The sequence below is a fragment of the Oncorhynchus masou genome, chromosome 6 (assembly GCF_036934945.1).
Source record: "Oncorhynchus masou masou isolate Uvic2021 chromosome 6, UVic_Omas_1.1, whole genome shotgun sequence".
NCBI lineage: Eukaryota > Metazoa > Chordata > Actinopteri > Salmoniformes > Salmonidae > Oncorhynchus > Oncorhynchus masou.
Genome location: NC_088217.1, coordinates 27,515,335 through 27,536,465, shown reverse-complemented (window position 1 = coordinate 27,536,465; position 21,131 = coordinate 27,515,335). Strand labels below are relative to the sequence as shown.

At 43.7% G+C, this 21,131-nt stretch overlaps 1 protein-coding gene across 2 annotated transcripts; it reads left to right on the top strand.

The window, feature by feature from the left end:
- The first annotated feature begins 9,963 nt into the window (after window positions 1-9,963).
- On the top strand, window positions 9,964-17,008 carry LOC135541790 (TBC1 domain family member 20-like). 2 transcript variants are annotated; one of them, XM_064968168.1, is made up of 8 exons: window positions 9,964-10,201; window positions 10,969-11,154; window positions 11,282-11,362; window positions 13,644-13,830; window positions 13,988-14,089; window positions 14,199-14,340; window positions 14,810-14,994; window positions 15,502-17,008. In XM_064968168.1, exons 1-8 carry the CDS (start codon window positions 10,144-10,146, stop codon window positions 15,767-15,769), a joined length of 1,209 nt encoding a protein of 402 aa, XP_064824240.1. In that variant the 5' UTR covers window positions 9,964-10,143; the 3' UTR covers window positions 15,770-17,008. The 2 variants fall into 2 exon arrangements, with proteins under 2 accessions (XP_064824240.1, XP_064824241.1); XM_064968169.1 differs by having other exon boundaries at window positions 10,922-11,154.
- Window positions 17,009-21,131: the final 4,123 nt, after the last annotated feature.

Sequence of the window (21,131 nt, the reverse complement as noted above, 5' to 3'; positions counted from 1 at the left end):
ATCAGTGACTCAACCCACTCAAGTGACACACCCCTCCTAGGAACAGCATGATAGAGCACCAGTAAGCCAGTGAATCAGCCCCTGTAATAGGGTTAGAGGCAGAGAATCCCAGTGGAAAGAGAGGAACCGGCCAGGCAGAGACAGCAAGGGCGGTTCGTTGCTCCAGAGCCTTTCCGTTCACCTTCACACTCCTGGGCCAGACTATACTCAATCACATGACCCACTGAAGAGATGAGTCTTCAGTAAAGGTTGAGACCGAGTTTGCGTCTCTCACATGGGTAGGCAGACCATTCCATAAAAATTGAGCTCTATAGGAGAAAGCCCTGCCTCCAGCTGTTTGCTTAGGAATTCTATGGACAATTAGGAGGCCTGCGTCTTGTGACTGTAGCGTACGTGTAGGTATGTACGGCAGGACCAAATCAGAGAGATAGGTAGGAGCAAGCCCATGTAATGCTTTGTAGGTTAGCAGTAAAACCTTGAAATCAACCCTTGTCTTGACAGGAAACCAGTGTAGGGAGGCTAGCACTGGAGTAATATGATCACATTTTTTGGTTCTAGTCAGGATTCTAGCAGCCGTATTTAGCACTAACTGAAGTTTATTTAGTGCTTTATCTGGGTAGCCAGATAGTAGAGCATTGCAGTAGTCTACCCTAGAAGTAACAAAAGCATGGATACATTTTTCTGCATAATTTTTGGACAGAAAGTTTCTGATCTTTGCAATGTTACGTAGATGGAAAAAAGCTGTCCTTGAAACAGTCTTGATATGTTCGTCAAAAGAGAGATCAGGGTCCAGAGTAACGCTGAGGTCCTTCACAGTTGTATTTGAGACGACTGTACAACCATTAAGATTAATTGTCAGATTCAACAGAAGATCTCTTTGTTTCTTGGGACCTAGAACAAGCATCTCTGTTTTGTCCGAGTTTAAAAGTGGAAAGTTTGCAGCCATCCACTTCCTTATGTCTGAAACACAGGCTTCTAGCGAGGGCAATTTTGGGGCTTCACCATGTTTCATTGATATGTTCAGCTGTGTGTCATCCACATAGCAGTGAAAGTTAACATTATGTTTTCAAATGACATCCCCAAGAGGTAAAATATATAGTGAAAACAATAGTGGTCCTAAAACGGAACCTTGAGGAACACCGAAATGTACAGTTGATTTGTCAGAGGACAAACAATTCACAGAGACAAACTGTATGCTCTAGTCGGCTGGCCCTTGCTACATATTCGTCGCCAGACCGACTGGCTCCAGGTCATCTACAAGTCCATGCTAGGTTAAGCTCCGCCTTATCTCAGTTCACTGGTCACAATGGCAACACCCACCCGTAGCACACGCTCCAGGAGGTCTCACTGATCATCCCTAAAGCCAACACCTCATTTGGCTGCCTTTCCTTCCAGTTCGTTGCTGCCTGTGACTGGAACGAATTGCAAAAATCGCTGAAGTTGGAGACTTTTATCTCCCTCACCAACTTCAAACATCTGCTATCTGAGCAGCTAACCGATCGCTGCAGCTGTACATAGTCCATCAGTAAATAGCCCACCCAATTTACCTACCTCATCCCCATACTGTTTTTATTTATTTACTTTTCTGCTCTACCTGCACATGACCATCTGATCATTTATCACTCCTGTGTTAATCTGCTAAAATTGTAATTATTCGCCTACCTTCTCATGCCTTTTGCACACAATGTATATCGACTCCTTTTTTCTTTTTTTCTACTGTGTTATTGACTTGTTTATTGTTTACTCCATGTGTAACTCTGTGTTGCTGTCTGTTCACACTACTATGCTTTATCTTGGCCAGGTCACAGTTGTAAATGAGAACTTGTTCTCAACTAGCCTACCTGGTTAAATAAATAAAGGTGAAATAAAATAAATAAAATAAAAATATCTTTCCAACAGATAAGATCTAAACCTGGCCAGAACTTGTCCGTGTAGACCAATTTGGGTTTCCAATCTCTCCAAAAAATGTGGTGATCGATGGAATCAAAATCAGCACTAAGGTTTAGGAGCACGAGGACAGATGCAAAGCCTCGGTCTGATGCCATTAAAAGATAATTTACCACCTTCACAAGTACAGTCTCAGTGCTATGATGGGGTCTAAAACCAGACTGAAACATTTCGTATACATTGTTTGTCTTCAGGAAGGCAGTGAGTTGCTGCGCATCAGCCTTTTCTAAAATGTTTGAGAGGAATGGAAGATTCGATATAGGCCGATAGTTTTTTATATCCGCCATCTCCCGGATCTTCTGCTCCTCTACCTCTCTCTTCTCCAGTGGCACGCGATGGGGCCGCAAACGGATAGGTGATGCGTCACCAGTATCGATAGAGTGCTGGTTCTCTGGCAGTATTCGTCTCGTGCTGCAAAGACATCCACAAACTCTGCAAGCAGTGGTTCCAAGTTATCCCACTGCTCAGTCTCCAACGTTTCCAAACATCTCTGCCCTAGTTCCCGCACAGTTAGCCGGGTAGCTTCCGAAGGTACGTCTACTGTGCCTCTGGTCACCTGCTGGGGCACAGTCACCCCTTTGGGGGGCTTTACCTGCTCCTTCTCATCTGAGGGAAGAATCTTTGTGTTGCTGTCTGTCTCCAATTCCATCCAAAACACCTGGGGCTCCCTTCCACTGCTCCAAAGTTCCATCACAGAGTCTTTCATCTGGAGTTTCCGCGTTTCAGCATTTAACCATGCTCCTATTTGACTGAGGAAATCCAACCCTAGTCATCTTGGATATCGGCCAACCAGAATTCGTGCTCCAAAAATACATTGCCGACTCTCACTGATAAGGACCCTTCATGTCTGCAACCTCCCATCACAGTGAGAAGCCATACCGAGGTAGGGGTGCAACCCAGAGGGGAAAGGCCCACTATGTCTTTAAGAATACCAGGCCGAACAAAGAATATCGTGGAACCGGTGTCAATCAACACCTTGCAGGCCTCACTGCTGATGCTGCATGGAAGGTAGAGGCCCTGCATCTGGACCAAACAACCAACTTGAAGTTCCGGCTCAAAGAGGGGGTCAGGAGACTGGGATGATGTTCCCCTCACTTCATCATCCCCCTGGCTTTTCCCATCGACTCAGGGGTGGGCAAGGGGTGAGATTGGGATTCACAGTGACAAGAGTTGTGATCTTTCTGGCCACAGAGGAAACAGATTATCTCAGGCCGGCGTTGACCTCTCGAAGTGGACCGTCGTGGAGTCCACTGCAGGTGTGCCACCTTGGCTTGACAGACCACCTCATCTGAGTCACTCTCAAATCAAATCAAATTTTATTTGTCACATACACATGGTTAGCAGATGTTAATGCGAGTGTAGCGAAATGCTTGTCTCCACTCTTAGTCTCCACCTCCGTTTCTACCCGCCATGTCCTTGGATAACCTGACTCTCTGGGCCCAAGATGTTTTCCAGTCTTTCCGCTTCATCCAGGGCCTTAGACAGGGTGGCAGGGGTGACCAGGGGCACCTGCTATTGGAGCCTCTCAGGTGTCAAGGCCCGGAGGAAGACATGTAGAGACAGTTAATCTTGATCAGCCATAGCAAACTTGGGGTACGCTTGTCTGCAGCCAGGGCACCAAGGCTCTCACCTCCATTTCTCTTGCAACCTGCTAACTTCACCCACATGCTCTTGCTGTCGTCTCTACTGCCAAACCTCTGCCTGAAGCTGGTAGTTAGGGCAGTATAGTACCTCCGCTGATCAGAGCTGAGTTCTAGTGAGCCTGTAATGCACGCCTCTCCAGGACCAGCTGCATAGCCATTTTCTCTTCAGCCCATTTATTTTGCCACACAGCTAGTTGAAACTGGGCTAGGTAGAGTTCCCAGGGCTCCACTTCCCCATAGTGGGTAACCTTCACTGTCTGGTTGGGCACCTCATTCCTTTGACCACCATCACCACCACCGGTCCAGGTTCATCTACATGCCGCTGATGCAATGCCCAGATGTGATGAGAGCTAAATGCTACATAGAATCTGAGCGATCACACCTTTTTATCTTGACTAGCTAGGTGTCAGTGTCAAACCAATGCAATCATATTCCTTTTATTGGCTTGCTATATGAGCTGCTTTTCCTGAAAATGTATATTTGGTATAGCTAATTATATGTTGTTGTTATTCTAGTTTCCGTTAAATGTTACAGCTACAACATCATGATCATTTAGTCATGCATCTGCAGACCAGCGAGGAAGAGAAAAGCCTGCTTTGGGTGAGCTAGCTATCTGAAGATAGATTGCCCCCCATCTATCTTCAGAGCCTGTGCTGCTAGACCCAAACTGCTACAGACCTATATCTATTCTACCCTGCCTTTCTTTTTTTTCTTTTTTGTTGTTGAATTTTACCCCTTTTTCTCCCCAATTTCGTGGTATCCAATTGTTTTAGTCACTACTATCTTGTCTCATCGCTACAACTCCCATATGGGCTCGGGAGAGACAAAGGTTGAAAGTCATGCGTCCTCCGCTACACAACCCAACCAAGCCGCACTGCTTCTTAACACAGCTCGCATCCAACCCGGAAGTCAGCCGCACCAATGTGTCGGAGGAAACACAGTGCACCTGGCAACCTTGGTTAGCGCGCACTGCGCCCGGCCCGCCACAGGAGTCGCTGGTGTGCGATGAGACAAGGACATCACTACCGGCCAAGCCCTCCCTAACCCGGACGACGCTAGGCCAATTGTGCGTCGCCCCACGGACCTCCCGGTCGCGGCCGGTTACGACACAGCCTGGGCGCGAACCCAGAGTCTCTGATGGCACAGCTTGCGCTGCAGTACAGCGCACTTAACCACTGTGCCACCCGGGAGGCCTACCCTGCCTTTCTAAGGTCTTCGAAAGCCAAGTTAACGAACAGATTACCGACAATTTTGAATCCCACCGGACCTTCTCCGTTATGCAATCTGATTTCAGAGCTGGTCATGGGTGCACCTCAGCCACGCTCAAGGTCATAAACGATATCATATCCGCCATCGTTAAGAGGCATTACTGTGCAGCCGTCTTCATCGACATGGCTAAGGCTTTCGACTCTGTCAATCAAAACATTCTTATTGGCAGACTCAACAGCCTTGTTTTCTCAAATGATTGCCTCACCTGGTTCACCAACTACTTCTCTGATAGAGTTCAGTTTGTCAAATCGGAGAGCCTGTTGTCCGGACCTCTGGCATTCTCTATGGGGGTGCCACAGGGTTCAATTCTCGGACCGACTCTCTTCTCTGTATACATCAATGATGTCGCTCTTGCTGCTGGTGATTCTTTGATCCACCTCTCCACAGATGACACCATTCTCCATACCTCTGGCCCTTCTTTGGACACGGTGTTAACTATCCTCCAGATGAGATTCAATGCCATACAACTCTCCTTCCGTGACCTACAACTGCTCTTAAATGCTAGTAAAACTAAATGAATGCTCTTCAACCGATTGCTGCCGGCAACCTGCCCGCCCATCCAGCATCACTACTCTGGACAGTTCTGACTTAGAATATGTGGACAACTACAAATACCTAGGTGTCTGGTTAGACTGTAAACTGTCCTTCCAGACTCACATTAAACATCTCCAATCCAAAATTAAATCTAGAATCTGCTTCCTTTTTCGCAACAAAGCATCCTTCACTGATGCTGCCAAGCATACCCTCGTAAAACTGACCATCCTACCAATCCTCGACTTTGGCGATGTCATTTACAAAATAGCCTCCAACACTCTACTCAACAAATTGGATGCAGTCTACCACAGTGCCATCCGTTTTGTCACCAAAGCCCCATATACTACACACCATTGAGACCTGTACGCTCTCGTTGGCTGGCCCTCGCATCATACTCGTCGCCAAACCCACTGGCTCCAGGTCATCTGCAAGTCTCTGCTAGGTAAAGCCCCGCCTGATCTCAGCTCACTGGTCACCAGAGCAGCACCCACCCGTAGCACGCGCTCCAGCAGGTATATCTCACTGGTCACCCCCAAAGCTAATTCTTCCTTCAGCCGCCTCTCCTTCCAGCTCTCTGCTGCCAATGACTGGAACGAACTGCAAAAATCACTAAAGCTGGAGACTCTTACCTCCCTCACTAGCTTTAAGCACCAGCTGTCAGAGCAGCTCACAGATCACTGCACCTGTACATAGCTCATCTGTAAATAGCCCATCCAATCTACCTCATCCCCATACTGCATTTATTAATTAATTTATTATGCTCCTTTTCACCTCAGTATCTCTTTTTGCACATTCATCTTCTGCACATTCTACCATTCCAGTGTTTAATTGCTATATTGTAATTACTTCACCACCATGGCCTATTTATTGCCTTACCTCTCTTATCCTACATCATTTGCACATGCAGTATATAGATTTTTCTACTGTATTATTGATTGTATGTTTGTTTATTCCATGTGTAACTGTGGTGTTGTATGTGTCGAACTGCTCTGCTTTATCTTGGCCAGGTCGCAGTTGCAAATGAGAACTTGTTCTCAACTAGCCCACCTGGTTAAATAAAGGTGAAATAAAAAATAAAAAAACAACATCTACTAGCTAGCTATAATATCAGATAACATTTTCAGGAAAAGCATGGAAAGAGAAACCACCACATGCACATCATCTGTATCTGTGTTACATTCCATATGATGTTTTAATATATTTGTACTGTAATGCTATCTGTCTCAAGTTGTACAAATCATCAGCATGAAGAATTCTGAATTCTGTTGAATTGTCAAGTGGACTGAATTCTCATTAAAATAATGTTGGGCTTTTCTTTCAGATCTGCTAAGCACACCTCTGGTAGCCACACAATCACTGCCTCAGAGTGGGTAAGCTCCTTCCTGGCTGGCACTGTCCAGGGGTGACATTGGTGACCGTGTCTCCCATCCCCCTGTCTCAGTCCCCAGTAATTATTCTGCAATAGCTTATGTGCCGGGGGGGCTAGGGTCAACTTGTTTTATCTGGACCCATATTCACAAAGCTTCTTAGAGTAGGAGTGCTGATCTAGGATCAGTTTGTACTTTTAGATCATAATGAATCAAATTATATTAACTTGTGGGACCTAACCCTAGATCAGCACTTCTACTCTTCTAGCGCATTTCCATATGCAAATTACCCCAGTGTTTTAACCAAAAGGCTCAGAATTTTCTGTTTCCATCTACGTGGTCCGGCACCCATGTCTCACTGGGCCATGGCTCCTGCGGACCTGCTCTCACTTGGGACCAAAGCCAGGCCACTGGCACTTTTCAGATGGCATTTACATAACAATGGCTAACACCTTCTCACAAAGCAACTGTTTTGATTATGCAGAGGCTGTTGATTCTGCTCTTCACAAGTCCTCACTGTCAGCCCAACTATAACACAAGGGTGTATACACTACACCCTTTTTTAGAAACGAAAACTTCATTATTGAAAGTAAAATGGTCCATGAAAATGTGCATATAAAGATAATCAGAGGCGTTTTTAGAAGTGGGGGGTCATTATTATTATGATTAATTTTTTATCCTGTCGGATAACACTCCAAACAGCCTACCCAACAGCTCAGAGGCGGTCCTCATTCTTAAAATGTATTTTATTTCACCTTTATTTAACCAGGTAGGCAAGTTGAGAACAAGTTCTCATTTACAATTGCGACCTGGCCAGGATAAAGCAAAGCAGTTCGACACATACAACGACACAGAGTTACACATGGAGTAAAACAAACATACAGTCAATAATACAGTATAAACAAGTCTATATATGATGTGAGCAAATGAGGTGAGAGAAGGGAGGTAAAGGCAAAAAGGCCATGGTGGCAAAGTAAATACAATATAGCAAGTAAAACACTGGAATGGTAGATTTGCAATGGAAGAATGTGCAAAAATAATGAGGTGCAAAGGAGCAAAATAAATAAATAAATTAAATACAGTAGGGAAAGAGGTAGTTGTTTGGGCTAAAATATAGGTGGGCTATGTATGTGCAGTAATGTGTGAGCTGCTCTGACAGTTGGTGCTTAAAGTGAAAGAGATAAGTGTTTCCACTTTCAGAGATTTTTGTAGTTCGTTCCAGTCATTGGCAGCAGAGAACTCGAAGGAGAGGCGGCCAAAGAAAGAATTGGTTTTGGGGGTGACCAGAGAGATATACCTGCTGGAGCGTGTGCTACAGGTGGGAGATGCTATGGTGACCAGCGAGCTGAGATAACGGGGGACTTTACCTAGCAGGGTCTTGTAGATGACATGGAGCCAGTGGGTTTGGCGACGAGTATGAAGCGATGGCCATCCAACGAGAGCGTACAGGTCGCAATGGTGGGCAGTATATGGGGCTTTGGTGACAAAACAGATTGCACTGTGATAGACTGCATCCAATTTGTTGAGTAGGGTATTGGAGGCTATTTTGTAAATGACATCGCCAAAGTCGAGGATTGGTAGGATGGTCAGTTTTACAAGGGTATGTTTGGCAGCATGAGTGAAGGATGCTTTGTTGCGAAATAGGAAGCCAATTCTAGATTTAACTTTGGATTGGAGATATTTGATATGGGTCTGGAAGGAGAGTTTACAGTCTAACCAGACACCTAAGTATTTGTAGTTGTCCACGAATTCCAAGTCAGAGCCGTCCAGAGTAGTGATGTTGGACGGGCGGGCAGGTGCGGGCAGCGATCGGTTGAAGAGCATGCATTTAGTTTTACTTGTATTTAAGAGCAATTGGAGGCCACGGAAGGAGAGTTGTATGGCATTAAAGCTTGCCTGGAGGGTTGTTAACACCGTGTCCAAAGAAGGGCCAGAAGTATACAGAATGGTGTCGTCTGCGTAGAGGTGGATCAGAGACTCACCAGCAGCAAGAGCGACCTCATTGATGTGCAGCCGTGTTCAATGTAATGTTTCTTATCGATGGCGGTTAAGATATCGTTTAGGACCTTGAGCGTGGCTGAGGTGCACCCATGACCAGCTCTGAAACCAGATTGCATAGCAGAGAAGGTATGGTGAGATTCGAAATGGTCGGTAATCTGTTTGTTGACTTGGCTTTCGAAGACCTTAGAAAGGCATGGTAGGATAGATATAGGTCTGTAGCAGTTTGGGCCAAGAGTGTCCCCCCCCTTTGAAGAGGGGGATGACCGCAGCTGCTTTCCAATCTTTGGGAATCTCAGATGACACGAAAGAGAGGTTGAACAGGCTAGTAATAGGGGTGGCAACAATTTCGGCAGATAATTTTAGAAAGAAAGGGTCCAGATTGTCTAGCCCGGCTGATTTGTAGGGGTCCAGATTTTGCAGCTCTTTCAGAACATCAGCTGAATGGATTTGGGAGAAGGAGAAATGCGGAAGGCTTGGGCGAGTTGCTGTGGGGGGTGCAGTGCCGTTGACCGGGGTAGGAGTATCCAGGTGGAAAGCATGGCCAGCCGTAGAAAAATGCTTATTCAAATTCTCAATTATGGTGGACTTATCAGTGGTGACAGTGTTTCCTATCTTCAGTGCAGTGGGCAGCTGGGAGGAGGTGTTCTTATTCTCCATGGACTTTACAGTGTCCCAGAACTTTTTTGAGTTAGTGTTGCAGGAAGCAAATTCCTGCTTGAAAAAGCTAGCCTTGGCTTTTCTAACTGCCTGTGTATAATGGTTTCTAGCTTCCCTGAACAGCTGCATATCACGGGGGCTGTTCGATGCTAATGCAGAATGCCATAGGATGTTTTTGTGTTGGTTAAGGGCAGTCAGGTCTGGGGAGAACCAAGGGCTATATCTGTTCCTGGTTCTAAATTTCTTGAATGGGGCATGTTTATTTAAGATGGTGGACCCTCATGGTCCTAATATTTTGTGAACTGTATTACTTAGATAAGGAGAGATTGTGTGAAAAGGTTGGAGAGGCTGGACAGGGTTGCGGTGGTGTAGTGTGGGGGAAAAAAGTGGAGACTAGGGCTCTCGTTAACTTAGAGAAACACATGAAGATAATTTAATGTACTGTTGGAAGGCCTTGACCTTCCACACACTCCAGTACAGTAGGTGGCGGTGTAAACACCTTAAATGTTGCCTGCGATCCGACAACCCAAACCCAAAGAAGAAGGAAGCAGCAGCTCCCTTGTGCAGGCAATAATGATATGGCCTATTTCACTGGACCAGTTTGGCAACTGGCTATCTCTCTAGCTAGTAGGAGTAACCATTTGTAATGTATAATCAATTTGGTGGTGGAAGAAAATTATATCGATCGAGTAATCTACGATGACAATAGGACTATCGTGGAAACCATGAAAAGATCTAGAAGTGTTGGTGCGTCTTCACCTTTGAATGGGATAGGAAAACAAGGTATGTATTGCTAGTTGGCGTAATGGACATTCGTTTAAAAATGTGTGTGTATATATATATATATATATGTATATGTGTTTTTAGTTAACGTTAGCTAGCTAACTAGTTACCTGAATTAGTCGGAAGGTGTCTCTGTCTAACTAGTTAGATATTTGTCATGTTTGCACGTAATTCGTGTTAGATTAACTAGCTAGCGAATGTCACGAGCTGGAAAAATGTAGCTAGCTAATTGCATTAACGTTCGCTAAAGTTAGCTAAAAACATATAATTGACTGGTAAGGTTACCCGTTGATTTGGAGACATGGTCTCCTAAGTCTTTCATCAAACATAAGGACAACAATAAATACTACTAGTACTTACTGGGTTCCTTGAAAGACATTTTAGGTACCTAAATAACTGACATTTCTTCATACTGTAAGCACACAATTATTCCCATTGTGTGGCATAGTGGCATCACTTTCAAGCAAAGTGCAGGGGGACTGTCTTACAAATCCAGGCATAAGGTCATGAAGTGGGCTCACTACTACATTACATGATGGCTGGCAACTCTGAGAATGTGGTTCTTTTACTGGAGTGCTCCCTCACATTAGCGAGCTGGGAGTCTGCAGTTCAGTTTTGTGAGTGATGTACTTGGTTGTCTGTTGGCCGTTTGGCCTCTCCACTTCCGAGTATAGCTATCTCAGGAGGATGTTCTGGCTAATGGCCACTGTGTTACTGTAGCTGCTGTGGGTTGAGGGACCTCAGCTGAACCATTGTCATGTGGACAGATGGCGACTCCCGGAGGAAGAGGAAGGTGGCAGAGATCTCTCAGGCCCTGAATGTGACGCCGGTGGATGTGGCGGCACTAAGGAGGATGGCCATCAGTGAGGGGGGGCTGCTCACAGACGAGATCCGCTGTAAAGTGTGGCCCCGGCTGCTGAACGTGCCTACCGACACCCTGCCTGAGAAACCAGGTAAGCTGCCTGGGCAGTGGGCACTGCTACTGACAGACCATAGATGCCACTGAGGCTACAAAGGATACTAGACCACAATTAAGTGCAGGGGCACATATTCACCCTTTTCTCATTGTCTTTTCTCCAGAGGAAATAGAGAGGGAGAATAATAAGGACTATAACCAGGTGCTGTTGGATGTCCAGCGTTCCCTTAAAAGGTTCCCTCCTGGTGAGTGACACACATTTGTATTTATTAGGGATCCCCATTAGCCAAGGCAGCAGATACTCTTCCTGGGGTCCAAACACATTAAGGCACTCACATTTGTATTTTTAATTTAACCTTTATTTAACTAGGCAAGTCAGTTAAGAACAAATTCTTATATACAATAACGGCCTACCAGGGAACAGTGGGTTAACTGCCTTGTTCAGGGGCAGAATTACTTTTTTTTTTTTTTTTAACCTTGTCAGCTCTGGGATTCAATCCAGCACTCTAACTACTAGGCTTACCTGCCTCCCCACATTACACACAATGTGGGGAGGCAGATAAAACACTACATCATATAACATTGTTACACCACTACATATCTACAACACAAAATGTATAGTACCACCATACAACAATATTACAATGTGCATGTGTGTGTAGAGTGCATTTGCTAGCGCCTGTATGCGTGTGTCTGTACCTGTGTCTTATCAGTCCCTGCTGTTCCTTAAGGTGTATTTTTTTCTTTTTTTTGTTATCAGATTCTACTGCTTGCATCAGTTACCTGATGTGGAATAGAGTTCCATGTAGTCATGGCTCTATGTAGTACTGTCACCTCCCATAGTCTGTTCTGGACTTGGGGATTGTGAAGAGACCTCCTGTGGCATGTCTTGTGGGGTATGCATGCACACCTCAGACTGTTCTTAGAATAGCACTGAATCATGTCAGGTTGTGTTTTGTCATTGTCTGTTTTGGCTGTCCCTCTTGAATTTGACTTGTGTGATGCAGATGTACAGGTACGCAACCCTGTCATTTTGTATTTGTTTCTTTTGGAGGGTGTTCTGTGTCACTACTTTCTTTATTAAAGCAGCAGCAATCCTAGCAGTTGGAGCATTGGCCCAGTAACCTAAAGGTTGGTAGTTTGAATCCCCTAGCCGATAAGGTGCAAATCTGCCGGTGTGCAGTTTGACGGTGTGTGCAACTCTGAAGAAGTGTTGTAGTTTCAGCGTGCTTAGTTTATATATTTTAAAGTTTGATCGTCTTTATCGCGCTACCGCTGATGCGTTTGAACCGTTCAAGCCTCTGATCACATGGATTACTAGCAACATTGTTGCAAGCTTTTGTCAAACAACCAACGATTGTGTCAGATGGACGAATGCACGTTCAAGCCTGGATGCAACAGCTAAGCTCATCTCTTTCTATCTCCTTCAGTTCTTTACACTGAAATAATTTATCTCTTTGTGCTGCATTCTCTTTTATTTTCAGTACCTTTGGTGAACTACTAATTAACTTTTTGACTTTTTAGTTAAAGGGAGGTTGTGTGAGTTTGTTTTATTGAACTGTTGATTTTGTGTGGTACTATTGACATTTGGCCAAGAAGCTTTTTGGACATTAAGGCCTTCTGTTTTGTCTATGGACACATTCATACACACATTCATACCCCCTCACTCCTCCACTGGGAGGTAATACAGTATATTGCAAATTCTCTAAGGTGTATGACTGAGTTCCTGTTGACATCAGTGCATAAAGGCCAAGTTCTACATTTATTTCACCTTTATTAAACCAGGTAGGCCAGTTGAGAACAAGTTCTCATTTACAACTGCGACCTGGCCAAGATAAAGCAAAGCAGTGCGACACAAACAACACAGTTACACAGACTTGTAGATGACCTGGAGCCAGTGGGCTTGGCGACGAATATTTAGTGAGGACCAGCCAACGAGAGCATACAGGTCGCAGTGGTGGGTAGTATATGGGGCTTTGGTGACAGAACTGATGGCACTGTGATCGACTGCATCCAATTTGCTGAGTAGAGTGTTGGAGGCTATTTTGTAAATGACATCGTCGAGGATCGGTAGGACAGTCAGTTTTACGAGGGTATGTTTGGCAGCATGAGTGAAGGAGGCTTTGTTGCAAAATAGGAAGCCGATTTAATTTTGGATTGGAGATACTTAATGAGTTTGGAAGGAGAGTTTACAATCTAGCCAGACACCTAGGTATTTATAGTTGTCCACATATTCTAAGTCAGAGCCGTCCAGAGTAGTGATGCTGGGCGGGCGGGTGCGGTCAGCGATTGGTTGAAGAGCATGCATTTTGTTTTACTAGCATTTTTAAGAGCAGTTGGAGGCCACGGAAGGAGTGTTGTATCGCGTTGAAGCTCGTCTGGAGGTTTGTTAACAGTGTCCAAAGAAGGACCATATGGATACGGAATGGTGTCGTCTGTGTAGAGTTGGATCAAAGAATCACCCGCAGAAAGAGCGACATCGTTGATATATAGAGAGAAGTGTCTTTGACCCCTCTCCCTGTGTAGGCATGCCAGACAAGCAGCGTGAGGGCCTCCAGGAGGAGCTGATTGACATCATCCTGCGGGTGCTGGGAAGGAACACCCAGCTGCACTACTACCAGGGCTACCACGACATCGTGGTCACCTTCCTACTTGTGCTGGACGAACGTCTGGCCACTGCTCTGGTAGAGAAACTCTCTACGCACCACCTCAGGTGGGTCTTTGTCTGTTTTGGTGTTCCATTCACACAGGAGCTTGGCTTTAAAATGGGGGTTAAGTAGAAGGGGAATCCATTTTGAAAAGAGAACGTAGCCAGCCTAATCCTGGTTCAATTTGTCACATTGTGGTCCTGTGCTGTTCCTTTACTGCAGGGACTTTATGGACCCAACCATGGACAACACTAAACACATCCTTAACTATCTGATGCCAATCATCGAGAGGATCAACCCAGAGGTGCATGACTTCATGCAGCAGTAAGCATCTCTTCTCTTGTTCTGTTAGTACAATCAGTAATTAGTCAAATAATCAATGAGCACAACTCATGAAGATACAATACTAATGTTCCACTGAATGTGTCTCCAGGGCAGAGGTGGGCACCATCTTTGCCCTTAGCTGGCTCATCACCTGGTTTGGCCACGTCCTATCAGATTTCCGCCACGTTGTACGGTTGTATGACTTCTTCCTGGCCTGCCATCCTCTGATGCCAATCTACTTTGCTGCTGTGGTGAGTGTCCTCTAAAGTGGAGCCCAACATAACCCTCTCCTTTTTTCCTTTGGTCAGGGGCTAGATCATTCTTAGAGTTCAAATGTGCCTCAAATCAAGTGTTTGCTTATGAAAAACATATTTTTATTTTTGCAGCAGAGCTTAGCTGACCACTTATGCTGTGGTCTTCCCTTTGGACAATAGCTTCTAAATTGCCCCTGAGGAGTTTGATAAAACTGCATTGAATTCAATAGATTCATAGACCAGTGTTTCCCAAAATTTTTGCCCTAGCACTAAACATCTGATTCAAATAATCAAACCTTGATGAGTTGGTTATTTGAATCTGCTGTGTAGTGGTAGGATAAAAACCAAAACGTACACTGTGGGGTCCCAATACAGAGTTTGGGAAACCTTAGCATAGGCCATAGACCGCATGCTGTTAACGAGTTGTTGTATTGTGTGTGCACTGTTTGGTCGGTGTCTATTCCAGATTGTGCTGTACCGAGAGGACGAGGTGTTGGACTGTGAGTGTGACATGGCGTCGGTGCACCACCTCCTGTCCCAGATCCCCCAGGACCTGCCCTACGAGACACTCATCAGCCGTGCAGGAGACCTCTTTGTCCAGTTCCCCCCCTCCGAGCTGGCCAGGGAGGCTGCCCAACAGTACAGTCAACAGTAAGATTGTCTACCTACTTTCTCGCTTGTCTCTTTTTGCCACAGTCCCCATGGATCCCCCCCTACAGATCCTCTACCTCCTATCTCATGTCTGTCTTTTGCTCTCTTTCGCACCCTCCCTCTGCTACCTGCTGTTTAGTCACAGCCCCTCAACCCGCTCGGGTGAGATGGTGTGAACTGTCGCTTTAATAACCTGATACTAAGAGAATTCTGTTCCGTCCTTCTCATTAGCCTGTATGACTGTTACTATCATGTACTTATTCTCAGCATATTTAAACAATAACACATGAATTTTAACTTATACATACCCCAAGCTAAGGTACTGTATATTTAGGAAAATACATGTCTGTCCTTCTGAGGTTTGCTCTCCTATACCATTAGTAGTATAGTTGAACTATAGAACTAGTTTGTTGTAGAAGTAACAAGTTTTGCCCCAAACAGCTGTGAATTCCCCTGCGTTGTCCCAACAATAGCTGGCTGGCGTTAATGTTTTCCTTGGTCTCTCAGGACAGCAGCTTCCACCTTTAAAGACTTTGACCTGGTCTCAGAGCAGCAGCGGCCTGACTCAGTCCTGCGACGGCGGCTGAGGGAGAAGCAGGCGCTGGAAGGAGCAGCTGCAGGTGCCATGGTGGCGATGGCACAACCCACTGTGGCCCGACGCTTCGTACGACTGGCCGTCATGGGGCTCACTGTGGCCCTGGGGGCAGCTGCCCTCACCCTGGTCAATACAGCCCTGGAGTGGGTGCCCAAACTGGACTTGCATCTCTTTCCCTGAGCGAGGGGGGGACTTGGAGGGAACAAATGGGGGCTGACGTACAGACTTAAACAGGGCAGCTATTACAGCAGAAGACGTACACGAGAGGGAAAGAGAATATGGAGTTCTGTTCCCTATCATGAAGGATGAGAATGGAACAGAGACTTGACTGTTAACTTTGTCTTTAATTTATATTTGTAAATAAAATAACTGGATACTGATAAATGTCGTGCACAGAGGGATTAAGCTATTTATGTGATGGAAAGCGGCAACTATTAAGGCTTTGGGTTACTAGTTGAAGAGCAGTCACTGGGGTCGAAACTGCTGCCAATGAAGAGTGTGTGTGATTGTGTCCGAGATGGCACACTTGTCCCTATGTAGTGTACTGTATAGGGTGCCATTTCAGATGCTGTGTGTGCATGCTATTCGGTTCAAGGGTGAGTTAAATGACCCTCTGAGCCTCACATGGGCCATGTTGGCACAAGGACAGAGTTCTCGCAACCCCCCCCCCGCTGTTCAAGTCAAATTGCCTGCCCTAAAACACAACCTTCTTTTCATTACTGTACCAAGACCAAATACACAACTCCCATCTTTGTATGTTTAGCACTTAATTGTGTCATTTTCTAAAGCATTAAGTTATAGGAAATATCATTTTTGCACAAACACACCACCCATATTTATCATGGATGACAATTTGCATAAGTTATGAGTAATAGGTTAGCTTTGTGATCTCGGACAAAGCACCGATGGCACTGCCAGATATCCCATAAGCCCTGACTGGATCCCATGCTTTTATTGCACAATTATTAAATCCTATTTAGTTAGTTCCACAAGTCTTCACATTTCAGCAGAACTCATTATACTCACCAAATGGCTTGGTTGAAGAAAGGACAAGGTTTTTGCACATTTCATTTTTAGCAATGTCACTTGAGCTTGTTGACAGAGTTAAAAAAAAAATGTGATTCATTGGACCTGCTCATTTGTTCAACAGAAATACATGTGTATAATCATGTGTAGTCGACTTGATTGCGACACAGATACTCAAGTGTGCCTATTTTGGATATCAAACAATACAGCTCCATCAGTCTTATTTGCAATAGGTGGATTTTGTTGCACAGAAATTGCCTCATTCTGTATCATTGCACTAAATGTTTTTTTTTCTGCCTTTTATGTTGATTTCTGTTATATTTGTCATGAGAACAATTAAAACATTTACAAGATCAAAGCAAATAAACTACCTAGGTTGAGTGGACAATTGTATCTGTTTAGTTCCCTGTGTGCTTTATACAGTATTTCTTTAGGGTCAATGCAGTCTATTTATGGTTCATACAGTCTCTGCTTACACTAAGGGCTAAAAATGAATCTTCCAAGCAGTAAAAGTAGAAAATCTATTTTTTGGATCATTCATCAAGAAAAGTTTTTCATTCCCAAAGTAAATAATGCTTTACATTCGTCAAACATTTTATTGTAGACATTGTGCTCTGCAATGGTATTATCCTTTAAAAAAAGTACCTCATGAACACATGACTTGCAGTGTTAAAAATGGTCTACGCTGAACAGATTGGCTGTAGTCATCAATGACAAAAATGTATGGCTTCTGCTTGGAGTGTTCAAACAAACACTTCCAAGATCAGGCTGGAGGAATGGTCAAACCATACTACAGAAGAAATTTGATTGTTCATTACCACCTTTTGATAACAACTTATAAAATCTAACAGAACAAATTAATGTTAAATACTCCATTAGAGTTGTACATGCTCCGTCAAAAGTCAAATTATTCTGCTTGACTTGTTGCTGTGTATAGTTATCCCCGTTATATGTATCTTTTACATTGTCGAGTATTGATGAATTAAGGTCCTGACGAGCACTTTATGGAGACCCATCTCAGTTTACTACTTAAGTTAAACAATTAGCCAACATGACATTTATTTTCTACATCAAAGACAATATTCAATATTCTTCCAGGGTCGGAGACTTGCCATTCAACAAAAACATAAAGAAAACAAGCTTCTTGAATTTATATCACAACCCTGTTTTGTTCAAATGGAGTGTCCCCTGTCAGATAAAGGTGGTGATATGACAATTTACAAATTATTTTGCATTTACAGTGCAAAATAATATCAATCTCCCAAATAGGTAATACAATTAGTGATATAGCAATGTCCTTTGAACTCTCAATTAAACACCAGGATAATGTTATTCCGTTATGTTATTCTCATATCGGGAATCATCAGACAATCAATGGTGTTCAAAGTTCCAACATGAAATGAATATAAAGTTCCTTTGGAAGTAAGACCAGCCAGTGTCTTCACAAAGAACTGAACAGAATCCTAACAAGTTATGTGCCCAACTTTACACAAATCATCCCTTGACATCAGTGCATGAGTTTTTCAAAATCCAGGTTAGGATTGAACCCTTACTGAACAGGGCCAAATGGGCATGCTGGGCACATGCCCTGGATTGACACGGGAACAGCACTCCCGCAGGATTCCTGTAGGAATGAGAGTGAAACTCCAGAGTTAAGTTCTGGACAGGCCGGGACATGATCAACAGTCCACATGAAGTACAGGAATCACATTTTTATTATATAAGCTGTTTTAGAAGGCCATATTGTTTAGAATTTTTTGGCCCCTGTCACTCCCAACAGTAACACGCGTTCTTCAGTCTTCAATCACTACCTTTATCAGCAGGCAGGCATAAAACAGTAGCTAGCTAAAGGTTCTCTCATCTTGTGAGCACTGAGCATGCAATTAAAATGAGCAAGGGACAGGAGTGATTTGTATCGGGACAAGACAAGAAAGTAATAGAACTGTTACACATTATATAATTGTTGCGGCATCAGTACAGTACTGGACAAAATTGACAGGATAAGACGGACAAGAATGAATTCTCACTCCCGTGTCAACCTCTAGTCCCCCCCCCCCCCCAGAAAGCATATGAACACATCAGTTGGGAGCCCTCTGGAGGTTGGCGCCCCCAGATAGCATATGAACAAGTCGGTTATGGGCCCCCAGGTGTTCAAGGCCCCCCAAGAGAGTATATGAACTCGTTGGTTATGGGCCCCCTGGAGGTCACTGAAACCCCAGATAGTATATGAACTCGTTGGTTATGGGCCCCCTGGAGGTCACTGAAACCCCAGATAGTATATGAACACGTTGGTTATGGGCCCCCTGGAGGTCACTGAAACCCCAGATAGTATATGAACTCGTTGGTTATGGGCCCCCTGGAGGTCACTGAAACCCCAGATAGCATATGAACTCGTCGGTTATGGGCCCCCTGGAGGTCACTGAAACCCCAGATAGTATATGAACTAGTTTGTTATGGGCCCCCCGGAGGTCACTGAAACCCCAGATAGCATATGAACTCGTTGGTTATGGGCCCCCTGGAGGTCACTGAAACCCCAGATAGCATATGAACATGTCATAAGCCATGTCAAAATGTGTAGAATTGCAGGAAATTAACTTTAAAGAGCGACAGCCCCTAAAATGCTACTTCTCGTTTTGAAAACTGCCTATGTGGCATCGATATGAGTCATAAACATTTATTCTTGTGTCAAAATTGACTACAGTGTAAAATATAATAATTTTGGTAATAAAGTCAGTCTTGTCCAAAACTGAGATATGTAAGATGTTGGTAAAAATTGGTGTCACGGAATGAAGGGTACGCTAACAGTTTTCCTTGGGTTGGGTTTATTTCAATGCTGCCAACAGCTGGCAGCACCCAAGTAATCATCAATTTGGGGAGCAGTTGCACAGACCCGATCGTAACACCCATAGTCAATTTGTTAGGGACCATCAGTAAATTACAAAATATACATGGGACAATATTTTTTAAATGTCAATAGTTTCACATTTCAACGACTTAACCTCAAACCAACTATAAAGTTCCCACAGCCTGGGGGGTGTGTTACAGCCTGAATTTAAATGGATTACATTTAGATTTTGTGTCAATGGCCTACACATAATACCCAATAATGTCAAAGTGGAATTATGTTTTTGGAAATGTTTACAAATTCATTAAAAAATGACAAGCTGAAATGTATTGAGTCAGTAAGTATTCAAAAAAATATATAAAATAATAACTTTGTTATGACAAGCCTAAATAAGTTCAGGAGTCAGAATTGGCTTAACAAGTCACATAATAAGTTGCATGGACTTTAATTTCTTCTCTATACCCCACACCTACAATTATCTGTATGGTCCCTCAGTCGAGCAGTGAATTTCAAACATATATTCAACCACAAAGACCAGAGAGGTTTTTCCAATGCCTCGCAAAGAAGCGCACCTGTAGTTAGATGGATAATAAAATTAAAAGCAGACATTGAATATCCCTTTCAGCAAGGTGAAGTTATTAATTACACTTTGGATGGTGTATCAATACACCCAGTCACTGTAAAGATACAGGCGTCCTTCCTAACTCAGTTGCCGGAGAGGAAGGAAACCGCTCAGGGATTTCACCATGAGGCCAATGGTGACTTTAAAACATTTGAGTTTAATGGTTGTGATAGGAGAAAACTGAGGATGGATAAACAACATTGTAGTTACCCCACAATACTAACCTAAATGACAGAGTGAGAAGAAGGAAGCATGTACATAATACAAATATTCCAAAACATCCATCCTGTTTGCAATAAAGCACCAAAGTGAAACTGCAAAATGTGGCAAAGAAATTAACTTTTTGTCCTGAATACAAAGCGTTATATTTGGGGCAAATCCAACACAACACATCACTGAGGACCACATTTCATATTTTCGAGCATGGTGGTGGCTGCATTATGTTATGGGTATGCTTGTTTTTTAGGATAAAATAACCTAAAACACAAGTCTAAAACACAATAACCTAAAACACAAGTCTGGCATAAGGCATACACTGGAGTTGCTTACCAAGACGACATGAGTGGCCTAGTTAGAGTTTTGTCTTAAATCGTCTTGAAAATCTATGGCAAGACTTAAAAATGGCTGTCTAGCAATGATCAACAACCAACTTGACTTAAATAATTGTTTTAATAATAATGTGCAATTATTGTACAATTCAACTGTGCAAAGCTCTTAGAGACTTACCCAGAAAAACTCACAGCTGTAATTGCTGCCAAAGGTGATTCTAACATTTATTGACTCAGGGGTGAATACTTATGTAAATGAGATATTTCTGTATTTAATTTTCAATACATTTGCAAACATTTAAAAAAAATATATGTTTTCACTGTCATTATGGGGTATTGTCTGTAGATGGGTGAGAAAAAAATAATATTTAATCCATTTTGAATTCAAGCTGTAACACAACAAATGTGAAACAAGTCAAGGGGTATGAATACTTTCTCAAGGCACTGTAATTGTATAAATTCATATAAAATACTTAAAGCATTTAATGAGACAACTAAAAG